Consider the following 24,142-nt stretch of genomic DNA (forward strand, 5'->3'; position numbering starts at 1 on the left):
TATCATCTACCTACCTACCTGCCTATCATCTATCTCATCCAGCTAGCTATCTAATTGATCATGTCTGTCTCTCTGTCTGTCTGTCTGTCTGTCTGTCTGTCTGTCTATCTATCTATCTATCCTGTTAGTTTGTCTAATCTATCATCTATCTACCTACCTATCTAACATCTATTTGATCTACCTAATCTGTCTATCATGTCTATCTACCATATCTACCTATCTGTCTGTCTGTCTATCTATCTATCTATCTATCTATCTATCTATCTATCTATCTATCATCTACCTATCATCTATTCTATCTTTTATCTCATCCCATCTAGCTATCTATCATACCTATCTGTCTGTCTATCATCTCTCTACTTACCTAACATCTATTTCATCTATCTATCGATCTGTCTAATCTGCCTGCCTGCCTGCCTGCCTGCCTGCCTATCTATCTATCTATCTATCTATCTATCTATCTATCTATCTATCTATCTATCTATCCTGTTTGTTTGTCTAATCTATCATCTACCTACCTACCTACCTACCTATCTAATATCTATTTCCTTCCTAATCTATCATGTCTATCTACCATATCTACCTATCTGTCCATCCATCTGTCTATTATCTATCTCTATCTATCTATCTATCTATCTATCTATCTACTATCTATCATGTATCTATCTCTTACCATCTATCTGTTTGTCTGTCTGTCTAATGTATCATATACTTATCTACCTATCATCTATTCTCTTTTATCTCGTCCATCTACCAAAATAAGACATCCCCTGATAATAAGCCCAATCGGGCTTTTATTTTATTTATTTATTTATTATTTTATTTTTATTTATATGCTGCCCTTCTCCAGAGACTCAGGGCGGCTTACAAGGCATTAAGCAATAGCCTTCATACTTTTGTATATTTTTATACAAAGTCAGCTTATTGCCCCCACAAACCGGGTCCTCATTTTACCCACCTTAGAAAGGATGGAAGGCTGAGTCAACCTTGAGCCTGGTGAGAATTGAACTCGCAGTAATTGCAGGCAGCTGGAAGCTAAATACTACCTTTAACAGTAGCATTAGACTACTGTGCCACTCAGGCTCTTGCGATATGGCAATAAGGCCAAGCATTTATTTCAGGGTTCAAAAAAATATAAGACAGGGTCTTATTTTCGGGGAAACACGGTATCTGTCTGTCTGTCTGTCTATCTATCTAGATCTATCTATCATCCATGCATCCATATCTCTCTCTCTCTCTCTCTCTCTCATATATATATCATCTATCGATCGATCGATCGATCGATCGATCTACATATCTATCTCTCAGACCCCATTTCATAGCTGTTGTGACTCTCTTCTTCATTTTTATTAAACCAATTCTAATCTTTCCCTCTTCCTCTTCAATCAAATTGTTCTTTTTGGAGTTTGTTTTGAAGCAGCAGCTGCCTAAATTCCTCTCCGCAGGAGCGAATGTTCTTTACACCTTGAGAACTGAGATTCGGTCACGCTGCCAACCGGCTTCTTTCTACCTACGGGAACAAATGAGCGTCAAGGTGCTTTTTAAAGAACCCTCTTGGCAGAAGACCAGCTCTCCCCCTCCTCCACCTCCACCTGGACTTTGCCAGCTGCCATTAGCTGATGATGCCCAGCCCGAGTGAAAGCCGGAGAGGTTTGCCGCAAAAGTTAAAACAAATTAAAAATCCCCGTAGTTGTTGCCATGTCAACAGATCTTGCGTCCTTGCTTGGAGAAGCTGCTGCAAAACAGGGAACTTGATGAGGGCAAAATGTTGGCATTTTTTGGGGCCTGGCAGTGGTTGTAGGGCAGAGTCAGGGCTGACCCTACTGTTGGGTATGGCAGTGTTCCAATTTTACATGGGGGGGGAGAAAAGGGAGAGGAAGAGGAGGAAGACCAGAAGAAGGAGAAGAAAATAGATAATGGCAGAAAAGGAGAAGGGGAAGAAGAAAGAGAGGAAGAAAGGAAGAAGACCAGAAGGAGGAGAAAATAGATATTGGCAGAAAAGGAGAAGAAGAGGAGAAGGGGAAGAAGAGGGAGAGAAAGAGGAGGATGACCAGAAGAAGGAGGAGAAAATAGATAATGGTAGACAAGGAGAAAAGGAAGAAGAAAGAGAGGAAGAAAGGAGGAAGACCAGAAGGAGGAGAAAATAGATAATAATGGCAGAAAAGGAGAAGAAGAAGAGGAGGAGGGAAAGAAGAAGGAGAGAAAGAGGAGGAAGACCAGAAGAAGGAGGAGAAAATAGATAATAGCAGAGAAGGAGAAGAAGGAGGAGGAGGAGGAGAAGCTGTTTGAATGTTGAGGTTCCTCTATGGGGTGCAGGAAGACCCTGCAAAATTCCCACCCCCACATAAGAGGCAGGAAGAGAGTGGGAATGAGGACAGCCAAAGGAGAAAAAAAAAGGACTCCAAGCTTTTAATTAGGGTGCCAAGGTTAGCCAAGACAAACACGAACTCTGGCCGGTGGGCAGAGGTTAGAAAGAGACTCCTGTCAACAGAGGAAAAATATCGCTATTGATTGGCGGTTGAATGCTAAGAGAGACGAGAAGAAGGAGAAGAAGAAGAAGAAGAAGAAATTATTATTATTATTATTAAGAAATATATCCTAGCAAATCAGCTCTATCCTCCTTTTCCAACCTGGAGGAGGAGGAGGAGGAGGAGGAGGAGGAGGAGGAGGAGGAGGAGGAGGAAGAAGAAGAAGAAGAAGAAGAAGAAGAAGAAGAAGAAGAAGAAGAAGAAGAAGAAGAAGAAGAAGAAGAAGAAGAAGAAGAAGAAGAGAGGAGGAGGAGGAGGAGGAGGAGAAGAAGAAGAAGAGGAGGAGGAGGAGAAGGCTAAGGAGAAGGAGAAGGAGATTATTTTGGAACTCCACTGATGTTACAGGATCTCCTGCAGGAGTAGAGGGTTGGACTAGAGGACCTCCAAGGACCCTCCCAACTCTTGTTATTCTGTTAAAACATGGCAAGATTAAGAAACATCCACCCAGGGCCTAACTAAGATTACCAAACCACCTCTCTGCTTCTGGTTTTCACTGGTTTCTCTGGGGGGGGGGGCTTAAAGGCCCTGAAACTGGATCCTGTTTTAACTCATGGGGAGGTGGGGGTCCCTTCCACCGATCCCCAGGCTTCCATTCCATCCCAGTGCTTTCTGCATCCAACGTTTTTCCCAGCAGGATCCCGGGGGAGTGGGGGGGGACGAAGGGCTCCATCTGGGCTGTCCTTTTTTTTTTTAATATATACCCACACAAAAGGACAGGACGATCCTGGCAGATGGCTCTCCCTCCCAGCGAGGAAAAAAAAAAGCCAGATTCTCAAAATTAGTCAGGGGTGGTGGCTGTGGCACGAAAAGATAAAATTTCCAAGCTGAAAGTCATACCTAGCTCCCCTTGGGCGCGGTGCCGAAGAGACACACTGAGCACGGAAAGATAGAAATCGGGAAAAAAAAAAATTAATCGTGCAGATTAAAGAATAAAGAATAATTTTATTTCTATACCGCCCTTCTCCCGAAGGACTCAGGGCGGTGTACAGCCGATTAAAAGCACAAGACAAACATCAATTAAAATTATTTAAAATTATTAAATAATTCGGCTCAATTTTAAAACCCCAGAAATTTAAAACACCCAATTTAAAATTATTATGTTGATAGCCCGGCTATCAGATTAAAGCAGATTAAAACGAAGAAAGAAACAAAACAAAAAACAAAAAATCGGAATCCGGTGTGCCATTTTGTAAAACAGATCTAAAAACCATGTTGCTTCCTTTTACCAAGATAATCGATACAAGTTCAACGCGTCTCTGTTTGTTTGTTTGTTTGTTTGCTGGACAGGTTTCTAGTCCCTTGCGTTATAATTTATTTATTTTATTTATTTATTAGTTCGATTTATATGCCGCCCTTCTCCGGAGACTCAGGGCGGCTTACAATGCGTTAAGCAATAGCCTTCATACTTTTGTATATTTTATACAAAGTCAGCTTATTGCCCCCACAAACCGGGCCCTCATTTCACCTACCTTAGAAAGGATGGAAGGCTGAGCCAACCTTGAGCCTGGTGAGATTTGAACTTACAGTAATTGCAGGCAGCTGGTGTTACTTAACAGCGCTTTAGTCTGCTGCGCCACCAAGGCTCATTCATATAGTTGAACACAGATTCCAATTTAGGCAAACAATTTATTCAAATAAAGAGAACCGCTAAGGGGGCAAAGGTAATTGCAGAACTGGTATTTATCCTTCTGTTTCAAAAAAAGAAGAGAACGGAACAGAATGATAGATTGGATGGGGACCTTGGAGGACATCTAGTCCAACCCCCTGCCCAAGCAGGAGATCCTACACCATTTCTGACAAATGGCAGTCCAGTCTCTTCTTGAAAACTTCCAGTGATGAAGCTCCCACAAATTCTGTTCCATGGGTTGATTGATTGAAGAATCAAGGATTTGTTTGAATTTCCCAACAGATTGTGAAATTGAATTAGAACCTGAGATTTTCCTATTGGGCATGATCAAAAAGAACATCCGAAATGTCATAAAATACCTAATACTTCATATAATCACGGCGGCAAGATTAGCATTAGCACAATTCTGGAAAAGCAATCGACTGCCAACGGACCAGGAACTAATACAAAAAATATATACATGCGCAGAGATGGATAGATTAACTTTAGAGTTACAGGACAAGGAGGACTCTAAATATTATGAAACATGGAATAGATGGTACCAATGGATAAACCAGAGGAAAGGAAATGGGTAGAGATGAAATTTAGAAGAAATTAATATAACAAAAAACAGCACTGTCAGAGGTATAGAATATGGAATACTTTATTGTATGTTTGTATATATGTACATATAATACATAAAATATATTTATATAGAATAATGGAAATTAGTTAATAGGTGATGTTTATGTACTGTATATGTAAATTTGTTTCTCAATTGTGAGAAACTTGTATGCTTTTAAATGTTTTTTCTTTTAAACAATAAAGTTTAATTTTAAAAAAAATGAATTTCCCAACAGCCCTGCGAGGTAGGAAAGTTTTGGCTTGGAGAATGCATTTTTTTTTTATTTGGACCTTCCAGCTGGCTTCGGGAGCCGCCCGGAGCTTTTGCATTCACACGCACCCTTTCTGCTCTTCCCTTCCATGTCTCTCCCCTTCTCCGATGCGTTCACACATGGCAGTTGTGCTGCCAACGGGTTAAGCCTTGGCTAGGTGGCTCAGTGGCTAAGACGCCGAGCTTGTTGATCGGAAAGGTCGGCACTGGGCGGTTCGTATCCAGTGGCGAAATCCACATTTTTTAACTACCGGTTCTGTGGGCGTGGCTTGGTGGGCGCGATGTGGCTTGGTGGGCGTGGCAGGCAAAGGATCCTGCAAAATCCCCATTCCCTCCCCACTCCAGCAGAAGGATCCTGCAAAATCCCCATTCCCTCCCCACTCCAGGGGAAGGATATTGCAAAATCTCCATTCCCACCCCACTCTGGGGCCAGCCAGAGGTGATATTTGCCAGTTCTCCGAACTACTCAAAATTTCCGCTACCGGTTCGCCAGAACCTGCTGGATTTCACCCCTGTTGTATCCCTAGTATAAGTCTCCTGCGTAAGCAGGGGGTTGGACTAGATGACCTCCAAGGTCCCTTCCAACCCTGTTAAAGTGTTAAACTCCCCCCCTGCCTCCCCCCCCATGAATTAAAACCATAAACCAAGCCTTTTCTCCCCCAAAGGGGATTCTCCCCCACACCTCAAGCCCATCCTGCCCATCCTTCCCCACCCCGGATAGACGCCAGTTCGAATCCTGCCACGTCTCAACGCCTTAGGGTACGAACTTGGCTCTTGTTGGGGAAGGGGAATGATTCGGTAAAAAGGCCGGGGGGGTGGGTAGGGGGGGGGAAAGCCCAGAACTACAACACCCATGATGCTCTCCGAGACCAGGCTCCTGCCTGCCCGCTAGCGGCGGCCGCGGGAACGCGCGTTTCCCGGCGAGGACCCAGGTAGAGACGGAGGTGCCAGCCGACTGGTCTTGGGCTGCCGCAGAGCTCCGGAGCCAGGCGGGCAGCGCAGCTTGGCTGCAGGGCCGGGCTGACGGCCGGGGAAATCCTCCGAAGGGTCCTCTAAGGGGAAAGGGCGCAGGGGAGGCTCGGATTCTCTCCCTCCGATGAGCATCCCGGCGTCTCCTTGAGCCCAAGCCAGCCGCAAGAGGCGAGCCACCGAAGCAGCGCCGCAATCATGGGCAACCGAGGCATGGAAGACCTCATCCCCTTGGTCAACCGTCTGCAGGATGCCTTCTCCGCCATCGGCCAGAATGCCGACCTGGACCTGCCCCAGATCGCCGTGGTGGGGGGACAGAGCGCCGGCAAGAGCTCCGTGCTGGAGAATTTCGTGGGGAGGTAAAATTTCGTTTGGGGGGGGGGGAGGGAGGGAAGGGGGAAGGGGCGCGCGCTTGGAGCCAGGGGGCAGATTTGCAAGGGGACGACGTGGGGGGGGTCTCTCCCCTTGCAGAACCCCCCCTCTCTCCCGCCTTATGGCTTTCTGTTTGGGAGAGAGAGAGAGAGAGAGAAAGACAGAAAGAGAGGGGGGAGAAAGAGAGAGGAGAGGAGAGAGAGAAAGAGAGGGGGGGAGGAGAGAAAGACAGAAAGAGGAGGGAGAAAGAGAGAGAGAGAAAGAAAAAAAGAGAGAGAGGAGAGGCGAGAGAGAAAGAGAGAGGGGGGAAGGAGAAAGACAGAAAGAGAGGGGAGAGGGAGGGAGGAAGGAGAGAGAGAAAGACAGAAAGAGAGGGGAGAAAGAGAGAGAGAGAAAGAAAAAAGAGAGAGAGGAGAGGCGAGAGAGAAAGAGAGAGGGGGGAGGAGAGAAAGACAGAAAGTGGAGAGGGAGAGAGGAAGGAGAGGAAGACAGAAAGAGAGAGAGAGAGAAAAGAAAAAGAGGAGGGGGAGAGACAGAGAGAGGGGGGAGAGAAAGACAGAAAGAGAGAGAGAGGAGAGGGAGAGAGGAAGGAGAAAGAGAGGGGGAGAGAGAGAGAGAAAGACAAAAAGAGAGAGGGAGAGGAGAGGGGGAGAGAGAGAGAGAGGGAGAAAAAAAGAGAAAGGGAGAACCCCTCGGGGAATGCGTCTTTTGAGTCAGGGAGGCTTAATGGCTGATTCTCCCTTCCTTCCACCCCCCCCCCGGAAAAAAAAATCACCCCCCCAACTGGGATGCTATGCATAGAGACGCGGCGGGAGGGGCCATTCTCTCTCTCTCTCTCTCTCTCTCTCTCCCCTTCCACCCTCCCCTTTTCCAGCTCTCCCGGGCAAGGATTCCATCTTTTCTACCCGCCCTCCCATTGACACATTGCAGATGCTTGCTGGAGAGGTGGGGGGGGGGGGCGAGACGCAGGGGGAAGCTCTCGCCTGGGCCCCCCACCCCCCCCAAAAAACCGCTTGATTGACAGCTGTCAGTTCTCCCCTCGCTCCGACTGCTTAGAAGAGCCCCCCCGCTTCCATTTGGATAGATTGAATGTCTATTTATAATGTGTATATTTGTACAAGTGTGCATTTAATAGATACGTGTCTCTATATGTGTGTGTGTGATTGTGGTTTTGTGTGTGTGTGTGTGGCGCACAGATGCTGCAATCCGGAGCTTAAGCTTGGATTTGTGCTGCAGGAGAAACCAGGGGCTTATCCCCCACTCGGATCTGGGCATATTTTGGGCAATGGACAAGGCAGGGAAGGGTGGGAGGTGGGCAGCCAGTCTCAGCCGTGTGTGCCCACCCCTCTCTTCTTCTTTCCTTTTTTTCCCCCCCTCCGGGCACGCGCGCAGAGAGAGAGACACACACACACAGACACAGAGGAAGGCACAAAAACACACGCGCAAAAAGGAGCCATTTGTTAGAGAGGCGGCGGCGCGGGTTGGCGCAAGAGATTTTCACCGTTATGAGCCTAAAATGCTTTATTTATCTGTCTGCAGATAAATTGGGAGATGGGCGAGGGGGGGGGGGAAGATGCCCGCAGGCAAACCTCTTTTCTGTCTTTTTCTGCTTCCTCCCACCTTCCTTCCTTCCTTCCTTCCTTCCTTCCTTCCTTCCTTCCTTCCTTCCTTCCTTCCTTCCTTGTTAGAATATTTTCCATATCTTCCTTCCTTCTCTCCTCTTTTTCCTCTCCTTTCTTTCCTACCTTCCTTACTTCCAGCCCTCCCTCCCTCTCTCCCTTCCTTCCATTCCTCCTCCTTTTCTCCCCCCTCCCTCCCTTCCTTCTTGTCTCTCCCTCCTCACTCCTTCCTTTCTTCCTCCCTCCTTCTCACTCTCTCTCTGTCCCTCTCCTTCTTTCCTTCCTTCTTAGAATATTTTCCATATCTTCCTTCCTTCTCTCTTTTCTCTTTTTCCTCTCCTTTCTTTCCTGCCTTCCTTCCAGCCCTCCCTCCCTTCCTGTCTCTCCCTCTGTCCCTCCTTCCTTTCTTCCTCCCTCCCTCCCTCCTTCCCACTCTCCCTCCCTCTCTCTCCTTCCTCCCCTCCCTCACTCCCTTCCTGTATCTCCCTCTGTCCCTCTTTCTTTTCTTCCTCCTTCCCTCCTTCCCACTACCTCTCTTTTTCCTTCCTTCCTTTCTTCCTTCCTTCCTTCCTGTCTCTCTCCCTCTGTCCCTTCTTCCTCCCTTCCTCCCTCCCTCCTTCCCACTCTCTCTCCCTCTCTCCTTCCTTCCTCCCTTCCTCCCTCCCTCCCTTCCTGTCTCTCCCTCTCTCCCTCTTTCCTTTCTTCCTCCCTCTCTCCTTCCTTCCTTCCTGTCTCTCTCCCTCTGTCCCTTCTTCCTCCCTTCCTCCCTACCTCCTTCCCACTCTCCCTCCCTCTCTCCCTCTCCTTCCTTCCTTCCTCCCTCCCTTCCTTCCTGTCTCTCCCTCTGTCCCTCTTTCCTTTCTTCCTCCCTCCCTCCTTCCCCTTCCCTCCCTCTCTCCTTCCTTCCTTCCTTCCTGTCTCTCTCCCTCTGTCCCTTCTTCCTCCCTTCCTCCCTCCCTCCTTCCCACTCTCTCTCCCTCTCTCCTTCCTTCCTCCCTTCCTCCCTCCCTCCCTTCCTGTCTCTCCCTCTCTCCCTCTTTCCTTTCTTCCTCCCTCTCTCCTTCCTTCCTTCCTGTCTCTCTCCCTCTGTCCCTTCTTCCTCCCTTCTTCCTCCCTTCCTCCCTCCCTCCTTCCCACTCTCCCTCCCTCTCCCTCCTTCCTTCCTCCCTTCCTCCCTCCCTTCCTTCCTGTCTCTCCCTCTGTCCCTCTTTCCTTTCTTCCTCCCTCCCTCCTTCTCTCCTTCCTTCCTGTCTCTCTCCCTCTGTCCCTTCTTCCTCCCTCCCTCCCTCCCTTCCACTCTCCTTCCTTCCTTCCTTCCTGCCTCCCTCATTCCTTCCTGCCTGCCTCCCTCATTCCTCCCTCCCTCCCTTCCATCTCTCTCTCCTCTCTTTCTCTCTTTCTTCCTCTCTTTCTTTCTTCCATGCTGCTGCTTTTTCCAGTGGGTGAAGGGGGCAGGGAGAGAAATATTTTGGCCAGAGGGCCATACCTGGTGATGGTGCGAAGGCATTTTGCCCAGTAAGGCCTCCTGGCAAGGGCTCGGGCAGAAGCCACTGACTGTTATGTCATCTCAAGGATGCGCCAAGAAGCAACAGCAGGGGAAAAGAGCTCCCTTCCCCTTTTCCAGTGGCTTCGATGTGGACCCCTGTCCTGGCCACCCTCTCTCTCCAGTTTCCCCCAAAGGTACAACGGACAACCGGCATCATGCTCATGCATTAAATTTCTTGGGGGTCTTAACGGGGTGGGAGCAGCCGAACGGTATCCACGTCAAGAAACCTCATTGCATGGCCGATCCTTCCCTGTTTTCCTCTACCCCCTCCCCTCTGTTTCCATGTCTCACCTGGATCTGGGCGATCCAATGCCTGGTGCCAGCCAGGTGGAGGTGTGGGATGCAAGGGGCAGGGACCAAAACCTCTTGCAGATGAAAACATGGAGCTTCTCATCCTCCAAGTTGGGGAAGGAAGGACATTATATATCTATATATCTATATCTATCCATATATCTATCTGTCTGTCTGTCTGTATGTATGTATGTATAAAATTTATATTTTGCTGATAAAGAAATAAAGGGAGACTAGTACAGATCTATTTTTTTAAATTTTTTTAAATTTTTTTTATTTGATTTATATGCCGCCCTTTTCCGGAGACTCAGGGCGGCTTACAATGCGCTAAGCAATAGCCTTCATCCTTTTGTATATTTATACAAAATCAGCTTTTCTTTCTTTCTTTCTTTCTTTCTTTCTTTCTTTCTTTCTTTCTTTCTTTCTTTCTTCCTTCCTTCCTTCCTTCCTTCCTTCCTTCCTTCCTTCCTTCTCTTTCTTTTTCTTTCTTTTCTTTTTTTTTAAAATTTGATTTATATGCCGCCCTTCTCCGGAGACTCAGGGCGGCTTACAATGCGCTAAGCAATAGCCTTCATACTTTTGTATATTTATACAAAGTCAGCTTTTCTTTCTTTCTTTCTTTCTTTCTTTCTTTCTTTCTTTCTTTCTTTCTTTCTTTCTTCCTTCCTTCCTTCCTTCCTTCCTTCTTTCTCTTTCTTTCTCTTTCTTTTCTTTTTTTTAAAATTTGATTTATATGCCGCCCTTCTCCGGAGACTCAGGGCGGCTTACAGTGCGTTAAGCAATAGCCTTCATCCTTTTGTATATTTATACGAAGTCAGCTTATTGCCCCCACAAACTGGGTCCTCAATTTACCTACCTTAGAAAGGATGGAAGGCTGAGTCAACCTTGAGCTTGGTAAAATTCGAACCTGCAGTAATTGCAGGCAGCTGATGTTAATAACAGGGTGCTTTAGACCACTGTACTACCAAGGCTCTTTCATATTTCATATATATATATATATAAAGTGTTTTTCTGTTGAAGCACTTGCTCTGCCCCAATATGAGAGGGAGCATACTGCTTCCCTTTCGCCTTTCAGCTCCAGTCTGGGAGCCCTCAAGCAGTTGCATTCACGACAAACCATTTTATACCAAATTTATATTTGCTGATTTATTTATTTATTTATTTATTATTTGTTTATATTTACATACCGCCCTTCTCCCGAAGGACTCTGGGCGGTGAACAGCCCACAGATAAAACACAAGAAATACCAAATTTAAAAACAGTATTAAAATCCAATTAAATTAATTTGGCCCACAATTCAAACACTCCTATATTAAGGCCGATAATAAACAATTTGAATTTATTTATTGATTGATTGATTGATTAGCCCTTGGGCCATATCAAAGTGCAGAGTTCCAGAAACAAATCATTACAAAAGTTTGGTAAAACAATTTAAGTGAAATTGGAATAACGCACGATTAAAAATGCAATTAGAATAAAATACGATCTAAAATGAAATCGGAATAAAATACGATCATTTGAGATACAATTTAAATACGATTGAAATTATATTATAATGTTTAAATTATATTAATTTAATTATAAATTAAATTAAATAAACAATTTAAGAATTAAAACCATTTAAAAGAGTTAGGCCAGCCTGGCTTGCTGGAATAAAAACGTCTTTAGGGGACAGCGAAAGGTGCAAAGCCAAGTTCGAATCCGAGTAACGGTATGGCTAGCTGATGAGAGCTAAATAGCTTGAAATAGATCTATACTAGTTTCCCTTTATTTCTTTATCAGCAAATATAAATTTTATGTATGTATGTATGTATGTATTTATGTATGTATGTATGTATTTCTCTTTAGCCAGGTTCTTCCTACGTAAACCAAGATTTTTATGCAGCCCTAGTTCAATGAAATCCCAATCCACTAGTTTCTAGGCTTTTTTCTGGCAGCCAGCAAACACTCTGCTGCCCATTGGGAGACGAAGGAGGGTGCTTGCTGGCTGCCTGAAAAAATCCTAGAAACTAGTGGATTGTGGTTTCACTGAACTAGGGCTGCATAAAAATCTTGGTTTACGTAGGAAGAACCTGGCTAAAGAGAAATACACATAAAGGCCTACGAAAAGAAAACAAATATATATATATTTAATTTGATTTATATGCCGCCCTTCTCCGAAGACTCAGGGCGGCTTACAATGCGTTAAGCAATAGCCTTCATCCTTTTGTATATTTATACAAAGTCAGCTTATTGCCCCCACAAACTGGGTCCTCATTTCACCTACCTTAGAAAGGATGGAAGGCTGAGTCAACCTTGAGCCTTGGCGAGATTCGAACCCTGCAGTAATTGCAGGCAGCTGGTCTTAATAAGCTTAATAACAGGGTGCCTTAAACCCCTGTACTACCAAGGCTCATATTCATGTGACCTTCATATCCGCCTTCGGGGAAGCTTCTGCAAATGGCAGATTATGTGCGAGGCTGAGCAGATGGCTGGCCGTACAGCTCCAGTGTGTGTAGGGGGGGAGGAGAGAGCTGTGCTAGGCCCCCTTTTGCTCTGGGGACGCCCCCCCCGATTTCCTCCCCTAGAGAAATAAACCTATCAAAATGGAACTGGGATTTCTTTGACAGACCCCCACCCCACCCTAAAATGTGTCGATGATGCGCGGATTCTTCCTGTCTTCCCTTCTTAAAATACGATGATGTTAATAAAGGGGTTCCTGGATAAAGAATTCCAGATCCAATCTGGTTTAAGAGAAGAGGGTTCTTTAAACTTAAAAGGAGGATTTGGAGGTGCAGGCCAGAGCTGGCTGGACCAAAACAGCAGAAATCCGAGGTGCTTTTTTGGGGTGCTGGGGACGTGGGGGAATCAGGGATCCATCTGGCTTTTCTTCTTTCTTCCTATCTCTTCCGGTGATGAATTAGCTGCTCTTCGGGCATTTTCTCCATCGTCTAAGAGTGAAAGCGTGACAAAATGCTATTGTGTAATCAGCAGAAAAGAGGTAGAGTGGAAGGAGGATGGAGTGAGTGAGTGAGTGAGTGAGGAGGCCAGGAGAGGAAAAAAGAGAGATGAGAAAGGGAAGGGAGATATGGAAAATATTCTGAGAAAGAAGGAAGGAAGGAAAGGGAGGAAGGAATGAGAAGAAGAAAAAGAGAGATGAGAGAAAGAAGGAAGATATGGAAAATATTCTGAGAAGGAGGGAGGGAGGGAGGGAGAGTGGAAGGAAGGAGGGATGGAAGGAAGGAAGGAGAGGAAAGAGAGAGATGAGAGAAGGAAGGAAGATATGGAAAATATTCTGAGAAGGGAGGAGGGATGGATGGAAGGAGGGAGGGAGGGAAGAAAGGAAGGAAGGAGAGGAAAAAGAGAAATGAGAGAAGGAAGGAAGATATGGAAAATATTCTGAGAAGGGAGGAGGGATGGATGGAAGGAGGGAGGGAAGGAAGGAGAGGAAAAAGAGAGATGAGAGAAGGAAGGAAGATATGGAAAATATTCTGAGGAAGAAGGAAGGAGGGAGGGAGGGAGGGGGGAAGGAAGGAGAAGAAAGAGAGATGAGAAAAGGAAGGAAGATATGGAAAATATTCTGAGAAAGAAGGAGGGAGGGAAGAAGGAAGGAAGGAATGAGGGAGATGAGAGAAGGAAGGAAGATATGGAAAATATTCTGAGAAGAAGGGAGGGATGGAGGGAGAGAGGGAAAGTGGAAGGAAGGAGGGATAGAAGGAAGGGGAGGAAAAAGAAAGATGAGAGAAGGAAGGAAGATATGGAAAATATTCTGAGAAAGAAGGAGGGAGGGAAGAAGGAAGGAGAGAAAAGAGAGAGATGAGAGAAGGAAGGAAGATATGGAAAATATTCTGAGAAAGAAGGAGGGAGGGAAGAAGGAAGGAGAGGAAAGAGAGAGATGAGGGAAGGAAGAAAGATATGGAAAATATTCTGAGAAGGAGGGAGGGAGAGACAGACGGACAGGGATAGAGAGTGGAAGGAAGGATAGATGGAAGGAAGGAAGGAAAGAGGGAGGGAGAGAGGGAGGGAGGGTGGATAAATGGATGGAAGGAGAGAGGTAGGGAGGAGACATTGGAAAAAGGACCTTCCTTCCTTCCTTCCTTCCTTCCTTCCTTCCTTCCTTCCTTCCTTCCTTCCTCCCTCCCTCCCTCCCTCCCTCCCTTCCTTCCTTCTTTCCCAATTTGAACCTTCTTTTAAGGCTGATCTCTTGTGATAACTTTATTGAATCTCAGTCTGTTTTTTTCATTCTGTAAATGACCCTGAGCTCCTTTGAGAAAACAGTCACACGTGACATTCCTCCTGTTTTCTCACAAGTGTTACAGCTTCCACTGTCTGAACGGATGCCTGGCTGGGGGGGGGGTATCGAGGGAGGGGCTGTGTGTGACACACCTTGGTCCCACATTTGACTTGATGGGTGCCTCAGTTTCCCTGCTGGACGTTTTGGATTTGATTTACCCTTTGAAGCCAGACGACTTTCTCCGAGGGGGTCTCCGGCTTGAGCATTCCAGATTCCAGATTCTATTCTGATCGATTGATTGATTGGGGGGCAAATCGGGAAATATAATATAGAGGTTACAGCAACTTACTGCACTGTTCAGAGTTTCAATGGCACTGAAAAAAAGCGATGTATGGCCATTTTTCACACTTAACAACCGTTGAAGCATCCCCCAACTGTCCGTGATCAGAATTCGGATGCTTGGCAAGTGATCCTATTTATGACGGTTGCAATGATTCCCCCCCCCCACGGGGTCACGCGACCTTCCAACGAGCAAAGGCAATCGGGAAGCTGGATTCACTTAACAACCGTAGGACTGCTTTTAACACCCACTTAATGACGGTGCCAAGAAAGGTCGCAAAACGGGGCGAAACTCGCTCCGCAAACGTCTCGCTTAGCCACAGAAATGTCGGGCTCCCTTGCGGTCGTAAGTCGAGGCCTACCCCGTATGTCAGGGAAGAAGCATTGGAGAGGCCAAGAGTGACGGGAGTCATATTTAAAAACATCTGGAGGTCATCTGTCAAGAATTTCATTTGCCTTTGTTTGTTCGCTGAACTCGGGTTGACATCGATTTTCTAGACGGTTATGCTTTCAGAAGGATAAAATGGAAGTCTCTGAGGACTTGGATTAATATTTTAAAACAACCCAGTTGGGTGCGAATACGAGAGGGGCAGCTTTTTGGCAAGTCCAGAATTGAAGTCTGGGGAGATGGTGCAACTGGACCTCCCACCCACCCACTTTGGAAAATGACCCTTTGGAGAAAATGCAACCCCTTTGAGCTCTAGGAACCAAATCTTTCCTGCACGGACCAGCCAAAGTTTTGCTTCCTTCCTTTAAAAATAATAATTATATATATATTTGGAGAACTGGTAGCGAAAATCCCTGCCCCCCCGCCATTGCCCAGCTGAGCCGCGCAATCATCAGAGGCTTTTTTAAAAAAAATTTAAAAGCATTTTTTTCTACAACCTCTTCGGCCGAAAAAATGCTTTTCAAAGTTTTTTTTAAAAAAAAGCCTCTGATGATCACGCAGCTCAGCTGTGATCATCAGAAGCATTTTTTCTACAACCTCTTCCGCCGAAGAGGTTATAGAAAAAATGTTTTTAAAAGGAAAAAAAAGCCTCTGCCAATCAGGCAAGTCAGCTGGGATCTTCAGAGGCTTTTAAAAGCATTTTTTCTACAACCTCTTCAGCCAAAGAGGTTGTAGAAAAAATGGTTTTAAAAGTAAAAAAAAAAAAAAAAGTTGGCCACACCCACTCAGTCATATTACACCCCCTCCCCCACCAAGCCACGCCCACAGAACTGGTAGTAACAAAATTTACATATATATATATATATATATATATATATATATATATATATATATATATATATAATACTTTTCTTGTCAGGGTTTTTTCCTATGTAGCTCAAGATCTTTGTGTAGCCATAGTGGGGTGATATCTCAAATCACCACTTTCAGGCTTTATCAGACATTTTGTGTTGTCTGTTCTGAGACTTATGGGAGACTTATATATATATATATATTATATATATATATATATATATATTATATATATATATATATATATATATATATAAATCCCTTGCTGGACTTCGTAGTCCAAGGAGAGGCAGACAAATCCGTGCAATTAATGATGCAGGGTTTAGCTAAAACCTCACGCGTGTACGTGTGCGTGTTAATTCTTGCAGCCTTTGTGTCTTAATTCTGCAAAATTCCCCCTGGCAAAAAATGTTGAGGCAGGTGTGGGTGGGCGTGGATGGGGAATATTGTCCCCTTGCCTGCCATTTACAAGATCAAATTTTAAATTGAAACAGGAGGTGGAGGGGGGAAAAATGACATTTTCTTTTCCCCTGCTGGTTTTATGGCCAAGGACGTCTAGTGAGATGCAGATATGAATGGAGGAGCCTCGATTCTTGTTGTTTATATGTCTTTCCAGCTCTCGCGCTGCAACGTCTTATGGGAAACGGAGTCTCTGCAATTTGAGATTCTAGAAAACAACAAGTGTAAATCTGGAGCTAGAGGAAACTCTGGCTAGGTTTAAAGTCGGAGAGCTGGAGGCCACTGTTATAAAACCTCTGGGGTACTATTTATGCATTTAGTTTTAAAATAGATGCAGATATATAAAGGAACCCATCTGGAGGCCAATGCTAGGGATGGCTAAGTCAGTTGATGGTTAATTTTTTTAAAAAAATTTGATTTATATGCCGCCCTTCTCTGAAGACTCAGGGCGGCTTACAATGCGTTAAGCAATAGCCTTCATCCTTTTGTATATTTATACAAAGTCAGCTTATTGCCCCCACAAACTGGGTCCTCATTTCACCTACCTTAGAAAGGATGGAAGGCTGAGTCAATCTTGAGCCTTGGCGAGATTCGAACCCTGCAGTAATTGCAGGCAGCTGGTCTTAATAAGCTTAATAACAGGGTGCCTTAAACCCCTGTACTACCAAGGCTCTTTTTGTGATCGAATTGTGATCGAATTGTTACCCAACCCTAGGTTTAGTTACGCTAAACCTTAAGAGCTGGTTTGTAAATCCTAAACACTTTGACTCTCAGAACAGGTTCACCCAAATCCTCAATTTTGCAAAATCTCTCTTTGGCTTATAGCATCCATGCCCACAGCTTTCCACTCCGAAATGGTGCTGAAAGCAGTGAGGGGGATAGAAAAAGAGAGAGATTATAATGAAATGCATCATTCAGAAAATAGAAATGTATCACAAAAGAGATTGGGTGTGTGTGTGTGTGTAGAAATTGGAAGCATTTTATCAGCTAAAAATCCAGTATGTTTTATTGAATGCCGGTCAAGTGTCTGAAAAGAAGGGCTAAAGAGGAACCTCCTGTGGCAAGGAGTTCCACAGATCTTGGAAAGAGGAAATGAAAGACAAGCAGGGTGATATTATTGCTGCTCTGATTTTTTTTTCACTTGCAAATATTCTGCCAACAGCAGTGTCGTGTGAACAAGTATCAACACCAGTCTTCGAATTTCCAAATTTTTTCCCCTCCTATTTTGAGGGAGGGGCTTTTTGGATGTCTTCCCTTCCCCTACAAGAAGCCAGGGAGAAAACAAACGAAGGGGAACGTACCATGTTCCCCCAAAAATAAAACCGGGTCTTATATTAATTTTTGCTCCAAAAGATACATTAGGGCTTATTTTCTGAGTAGGTCTTATTTTGGGGGTGGAAATACAGTACTAAATGCATCCATCTGGCTGACAATCTTAACTGGGGCTTATTTTTGAGGTAGGGCTTATATTACGAGCATCCTGAAAAAATCATGCAAGGACTTATTTTCCAATTAGGTCTTATTTTTTGGGAAATACGGTACTAAATGCATCCATCTGGCCGACAATCTTAAGCAGGGCTTATTTTGGGGAGTAGGGCTTATATTACAAGCATCCTGAAAAAATCATGCTAGGGCTTATTTTCCGATTAGGTCTTATTTTGGGGACAATACAGTACTAAATGCATCCATCTGGCCGACAATCTTAACCAGGGCTTATTTTGGGGAGTAGGGCTTATATTACGAGCATCTTGAAAAAATCACGCAAGGACTTATTTTCCAATTAGGTCTTATTTTTTGGGAAATACGGTACTAAATGCATCCATCTGGCCGACAATCTTAACCAGGGCTTATTTTGGGGAGTAGGGCTTATATTACGAGCATCCTGAAAAAAATAATGCTAGGGCTTATTTTCCGATTAGATCTTATTTTGGGGGAAATACGGTACTAAATGCATCCATCTGGGTGACAATCTTAACTGGGGATTATTTTGAGGGTAGGGTTTATATTACAAGCATCTGGAAAAATCATGCTAGGACTTATTTTCCGATTATGTCTTATTTTTTGGGAAATACGGTACTAAATGCATCCATATGGCTGACAATCTTAACTGGGGCTTATTTTGAGGGTAGGGCTTATATTACAAGCATCCTGAAAAAAATCATGCTAGGGCTTATTTTCTGGTTGGGTCTTATTTTTTTGGGAAAATGGGGTAGAAAGAAGGAAGGACCTGCATCCTTTAACCGTTCCTGTAAGATTTGTGGGAATTTCACGGCGAGTTTTTTGTTTCGTTTTGCCTTTTGCAAGAAGAGAAGGAACGCCAGCTGGGCTGGTAAGTGGGTGCGGGGGTATTATTGTCTGCAAATACCCTTCTGGTTGCTTTGCAACAATGCCTGCTCAAAAGCTGGGCCATTTTTTTTGGTTTTGCAAAGCTCTCTAGCGAAGTGAAGGCCGTCAAGCAAGGAGACCCAAAATGAGGTCAAGAAGCGATCGTAAGGCAGTAGGTTCTTCGTGATGATGGAGCCTTCCCCTGCCCTCCTGCGAAGGGCACCGCGACGGCTGCCAAGCGCCCGAGCTTCCTTTTCAGAAGTAATTAAGATCATCCGCTTGTTACAAGGTTGTTACCCCGGGAAACGCAGGCGGCTCGAGCCTTGCATCCAGCAGCCTTGAGATGTGTGTGGCGTTTTCCCGAGGCCTCCATGGAGGAAGATGTATTTTTTTTCCTCCTCCTCCTCCTCCTCCTCCTCCTCCTCCTCCTCCTCCTGGTCCCAGCGTCATGCACCAAAATGCTCTCGGGTCGTGACGATCCAGAGTTCTGGTGAGTCACGGTCAGCTGCGTTCTCCGCCGGCCGCGTCTGGAGACGCTGGGTGTGCGTTGTTCGCAGAGGCTGACGGCCAAATGTCATCCTGCACCGGTGGTGCACCTTATATTCCGTCTGAAATAAACTTGAGATTGGCGGGCCTGCGAGGGCTTGCTTGGGGTTTGAACCCTTCCCTGTTCTCGAGGGGCTGTTACAAATGGCGTCTGAATGCGTCACGGTGCAATGGTTGGCTGGCTGGGGGATTCTGGGCGTTGGAGGCCATGTGGCTCCTTCTTTCCTTCCTTCCTAAAATGAATCTTCTTTTAAGGGTGATTGGTTCTATGGTGAACACTTTTATAATTTCAATCTGCTTTTCTTCCTTCTTTCCTTCCTTTCCTTTCCTTTCCTTTCCTTTCCTTCCACCCACCCACCCACCCACCCATCCATCCTTCTCTCATTTCCTTCCTTCCTTCCTTCCCTTTCCTTTCCTTCCTTCCTTCCACCTACCCATCCTTCCTTTTCTCCTTTCCTTCCTTCCTTCCTTCCTTTTCTTCCTTCCACCCACCCACCCACCCATCCTTCCTCTTCTCCTTTCCTTCCTTCCTTCCTTTCCTTCGTTCCTTCCTTCCTTCCTTCCTATAATGAATCATCTTTAATTGAATTTAATCTGATTGGTTCTATGGTGAACACTTTTACTGAATTTCAATCTTTCCGCTCTTCCTTCCTTCCTTCCACCCACACATCTATCCATCCATCCATCCATCTCTCATCTCCTTCTACCCACCCATCCATCTCTTCTCTCATTTCCTTCCTTCCTTCCTTCCCTTTCCTTTCCTTCCTTCCTTCCATCCACCTACCCATCCTTCATTTTCTCCCTCCCTCCCTTCCTTCCTTCCTTTCCTTTCCTTCCTTCCACCCACCCACCCACCCTTTCTTTTCTCCCTTCCTTCCTTCCTTCCTCCCTTTCCTTTCCTTCCTTCCACCCACCCACCCATCCTTCCTTTTCTCCCTTCCTTCCTTCCTTCCTTCCTTCCTTTCCTTTCCTTCCTTCCACCCACCCACCCATCCTTCCTTTTCTCCCTTCCTTCCTTCCTTCCTTCCTTCCTTCCTTCCTTCCTTCCTTCCTTTCCTTCCTTCCACCCACCCACCCATCCTTGCTTTTCTCCCTTCCTTCCTTCCTTCCTTCCTTCCTTCCTTCCTTCCTTCCACCCACACATCCATCCATTCTTCTCTCATTTCCTTCCTTCCTTCCATCCGTCCGTCCGTCTGTCTGTCCCTCCATCCCTCCCTCCACCCTTCTCATGCTGGCCACTGCAGTGGTGATAAGCTAGCATAAACATCCTCTCGCCTGGTTGCCATGGAAACTGGCGATCCCTCCCAGGGTGATGGAGAAGGAAAAAACCGCTTGGTGGAAATGCTAGAAAGATGGAGTAGAAGCTGACCCTCCCCCCAATTGCAGGGTCCAGAAAGCTTTGCAGATTTGGGGGGGGGGCAGGCTAAGTTTGAGCCATCCTGACGAGTTTTGCTGCAGTGGAAAAACAAAGAACGGAAGGAAAGAATCCCTGAGCATGTTGGTTTTTCTTTTTCTTTTAATTTTAGGGACTTTCTGCCCCGTGGATCGGGAATTGTAACCCGACGCCCCCTGGTTCTGCAACTGGTGAATGCCACGACTGGTACGTGAATTTTGTTTTTAATCCTCTCTCTTCGTCACGACGCACAAAAACTCATGTCCAGGGTGCTGTGACGTAGGCCCAAGTAGTTATTACCAGACACAATCCGTCCTAAACAAACATATTTTATTAGAACAGCTGAGAATTACCTCATTCTCAGCTTAGTCCAAATTAATTCCAAAACAAAGTCCTTCAGAAAAAGTCCTTCGGCCTTATCACAAACCTTCGTCTTCTTTGTCACCCTGCCAAAGGCTTTTCTTGGCAAAGCCCCATGAAGTTCAGAAACAAGAGATGCCGACTGGAAACAGATTTAGCAACGTTGCTTTCCTACAGAGAGCCCAAGAGCCTTTGTTGCTCTTGTAAGCCTTCCGGGCGGGGGCAATCATCTCCTGGCCTTACTCCTGAGTCGTCCTTTTTGCTTTAGCTCCTCTTGCTTTCTGACAGCTCTTCGCATGCGTGCACTAGGAACAGGCTCCTCCTGTTCCTCTGCCTCTCTGCTGTCCGACTCTGGAGGCTCCGGAGTCTGCGCATTGCTCCCAGATGGCCCTGGTCCCATCTCTGCCTCTGATGCAGAGTCCTTGTCCGGGCCTTCCCCTGACTCCAGGACTGGCCCATTGTCCTCCCCAGCCTCCTCACTGTCCGACTCCACTGCCAGCTCCGCGGGCTGCTGGTGGACCACAACACAGGGGTGGGAGAGAGAAGACCTTCTGGGAACTACAATCTGATATGTAATCTTCCTCTAGGGTTACTCAGTCCAAACCAATTTGCTTTGCCCACAAGGAGGAGAAAGTGGTGAGGCGGGGGGGGCAATAGTGAAATGCTACTGGTTTGCACCGGTTCGGGCTAACCGATCATGATAAAAAGCTACCGATTCGTCCGAACTGGTATTTCCAAAGATCAGCTGTGCCGCGCGGTTTATATTTGCTAGAAAGCAGGAAATCTTGATTTAAGATCTCCCCGTCCATGAGCTGTGCCTGAACTAGGTGGCTCAGTGGCTAAGACACTGAGTTTATCGATCAGAAAAGCCTCTTCTTTGCACCCAGGAGTTGCCACTTTCTGTTGTCTTCTCCCAACTCCTCTTTTTTTTTTTTGTTAAACTTCAAGTTCTTTATTTTTTATTTTTCACAAACTTATCATGTGTGAAAAATGTGGCACCTGAGTGTCATACATTTTGATAAAAATAAAATAGTATTAATCGTATTCGTTTCATTTAACCACCTTATATCATTCTAGTAATAATGTACATATTTTTATTAAGTTATAATCTTTCATTACTTAGTTATTCAATATTTCAGTGTGTCACTTTTATGCCCAATCACCCTGTTCTAAGTATCATACCTTTTAATACAAATAGAATATTATGGATCATATTTATTACATTTAGCAAGCTTATATAATTCTAATAATAATACAAACATTCATGATCTTCCATTATTTGTTTGTTCATCTTATAATCCTTCGTTATTTAGTTATTCAGTATTTCAAATATGTTATTTTTATGTCAGTCCCCATCTTCTGCATGTCATACATTTTAATACAAATGAAATATTTTGAATCATATTTGTTACATTGAACAAACGTACGCATATTCATATTGAATTATAATCTTTCATTATTTATTTAATCAATAGTTCAATACATTATTTTTATGCCAGTCGCCATGTTATTTAAGTATACTTAGTCATACCGTCATTCAAAATCTAATTTCCCCTCTTATGATTACTTCTCCTTATTATATAAGAATATATGTATATTCTATTAATTCCCTTCTCTCTAGTTTCTATCCCTATTCTAACTTTGATTATGCCACCGGCCCCATCCAGGGGTGGGCTTCAAAAATTTTAACAAGGGATTCTCTGCCCAGTTGCTGGGTGGGTGTGGCCATGGTGGGCGTGGCCTAGTTGTCCTCCTGCACCACAGTGGGGGGAAGGGGTGTTTTTGCCCTCCCCGGGCTCCAGAGGCTTTCCTCGAGCCTCCAGGAGGGTGAAAACGGCCTCCCCAGGCTCCAGAGGCCCTCTGGAGGCCGGAAATGGACCTAAACTTCCGGTAGGCCCGTTTTTCACCCTCCCCAAGCCTCCGTGCGCGGCCTGCACTTATATGCATCCAAAACGGGCTGCGTGGAGACTCCTGGGAGGGGAGGGGCAGGGTGGGTGGTGTCAGCCAGGAGTAGGATTTGAGAGTTCTCCGAACTGCACAGAATCTTAGCTAGAGGTTCTCCCGAACCCCTGCAAACCCCCAGCAGCCCATCCCTGGGCCCATCTCCTAATTGTCTTCTAACCATCTCCTCCTTTCCTGTAGAATATGGCGAGTTCCTACACTGCAAAGGGAAGAAGTTCACGGACTTCGAGGAGATACGTGTCGAGATCGAAACCGAGACTGACAGAGTCACCGGCTCCAACAAGGGTATCTCCTCCGTCCCAATCAACCTACGTGTTTATTCTCCGAACGGTAAGTCGTGGAACGTATCAAGTAGAACTCCACAATCCCATTTTTGGGTGGTGGTGAGAAGGTCTTGGATTTTGAGAATACTTATTTAAGGTGGAAACAAAACTTAACAGGGAAAGGAACCTACCATTGAAGCTTATCATGATATGGCTTGCTTGGGGTTGACAAATTCTCAATTCCCCATCCCACCTTGATAGCAAGTTATTCTACTTGAGGTTGTTGTGGCCCGTCAGCAGCCTGTGCAGCTAGTAGCTGATTCCGACAGCGAGGAGTCTGGTGTGCTGTGCAGCTGGCACTCGAGTCAGACAATGAGGAGGCTGGAGAAGATGTGGTGTCAGAGGCGGGGATTCAATCAGCGCCTTCAGAACCTCCAGAAGCTCCCTTAAGTGAAGAGGAAGAAGAGGAGGAGCCTCTTCTCGATGCACGGGCGTGCAGAACTGCCAAAAGGCAGGAGTGGCTCCTCAGGAGGAGGTCTCCTCGAGAGTAAGGCTTGGGGCTAATTGGCCACTCCCTTAGCCTATTTAAGGAAGGACGACGACTGAGGCAATTTGCAGGGAACAACTTCGTTCACTCTCCTTCGCGTCTTGATCTTAGTTCTCTTATCAGTTTCCTGCAAATTGCTTCTGGGCTTTCTGCCAACCATAGTAAGATTACAATTATTTATTCTTTGGATTCTTGTAGGCTGTTAAGTAAGTTAATTAACAGCCTTTGTTTGAAAAAGACTGATTTAATTTAGTAAACTAAGGTTTGTATAGACTTTGTGTGTGCTGCGTTCTTTGGGGTCCGTAGCTGGGGCAGAACAGAGATTCCTTTCCAGCTTCATATGGCTGTCCATCTCTTTGTTCTGACCCAGCTCTCCAAACACGACAAACCCTCTGAAGTGAACTCAAAAGATTCCTTCATTAGGAGCGCCAGCAGCCCCGGCAAAAAGTTTCTCTCTCACCGCAGACTAATAAGTCCATCCGGCAGGGAGATGTCTGCCACATCTATTCATCTCCGCCCCCTGCCTTTTATCCCCAGAGCTAGGTTTCGCTAGCAGCAGTGGCTCTTCCGTCCCAAGGACCGGCCCATTGATTTCCACTGCTCTCCTCTCCTCTGCCTTCTGTGCATCCGTGCGTCAGGCACTGGACCCAGCTGTTCCTCCTCCTCATC

At 45.6% G+C, this 24,142-nt stretch overlaps 1 protein-coding gene across 20 annotated transcripts in view; it reads left to right on the forward strand.

Annotated features, from left to right (window-relative positions):
• The first annotated feature begins 5,719 nt into the window (after positions 1 to 5,719).
• Positions 5,720 to 24,142, forward strand: part of DNM1 (dynamin 1) — a 98,482-nt gene continuing 80,059 nt past the window's right edge. For 19 of the 20 annotated variants that reach the window (XR_015730099.1, XR_015730097.1, XR_015730101.1 and 16 more), the window contains exons 1-3: positions 5,756 to 6,357; positions 20,475 to 20,548; positions 22,844 to 22,993. Coding sequence is in view for 13 of the 20 variants with exons in the window: in XM_087879511.1 (XP_087735637.1) it covers positions 6,197 to 6,357; positions 20,475 to 20,548; positions 22,844 to 22,993 (385 nt within the window). In the remaining 7 variants the exon portion in view is untranslated. Of the gene's footprint in view, positions 6,358 to 20,474; positions 20,549 to 22,843; positions 22,994 to 24,142 lie in introns of all 20 variants that reach the window. The other variant, XM_087879507.1, reaches the window with a different exon arrangement.

Source organism: Pantherophis guttatus, chromosome 16, assembly GCF_059756535.1.
Source record: "Pantherophis guttatus breed Tessera chromosome 16, ASM5975653v1, whole genome shotgun sequence".
Lineage (NCBI taxonomy): Eukaryota > Metazoa > Chordata > Lepidosauria > Squamata > Colubridae > Pantherophis > Pantherophis guttatus.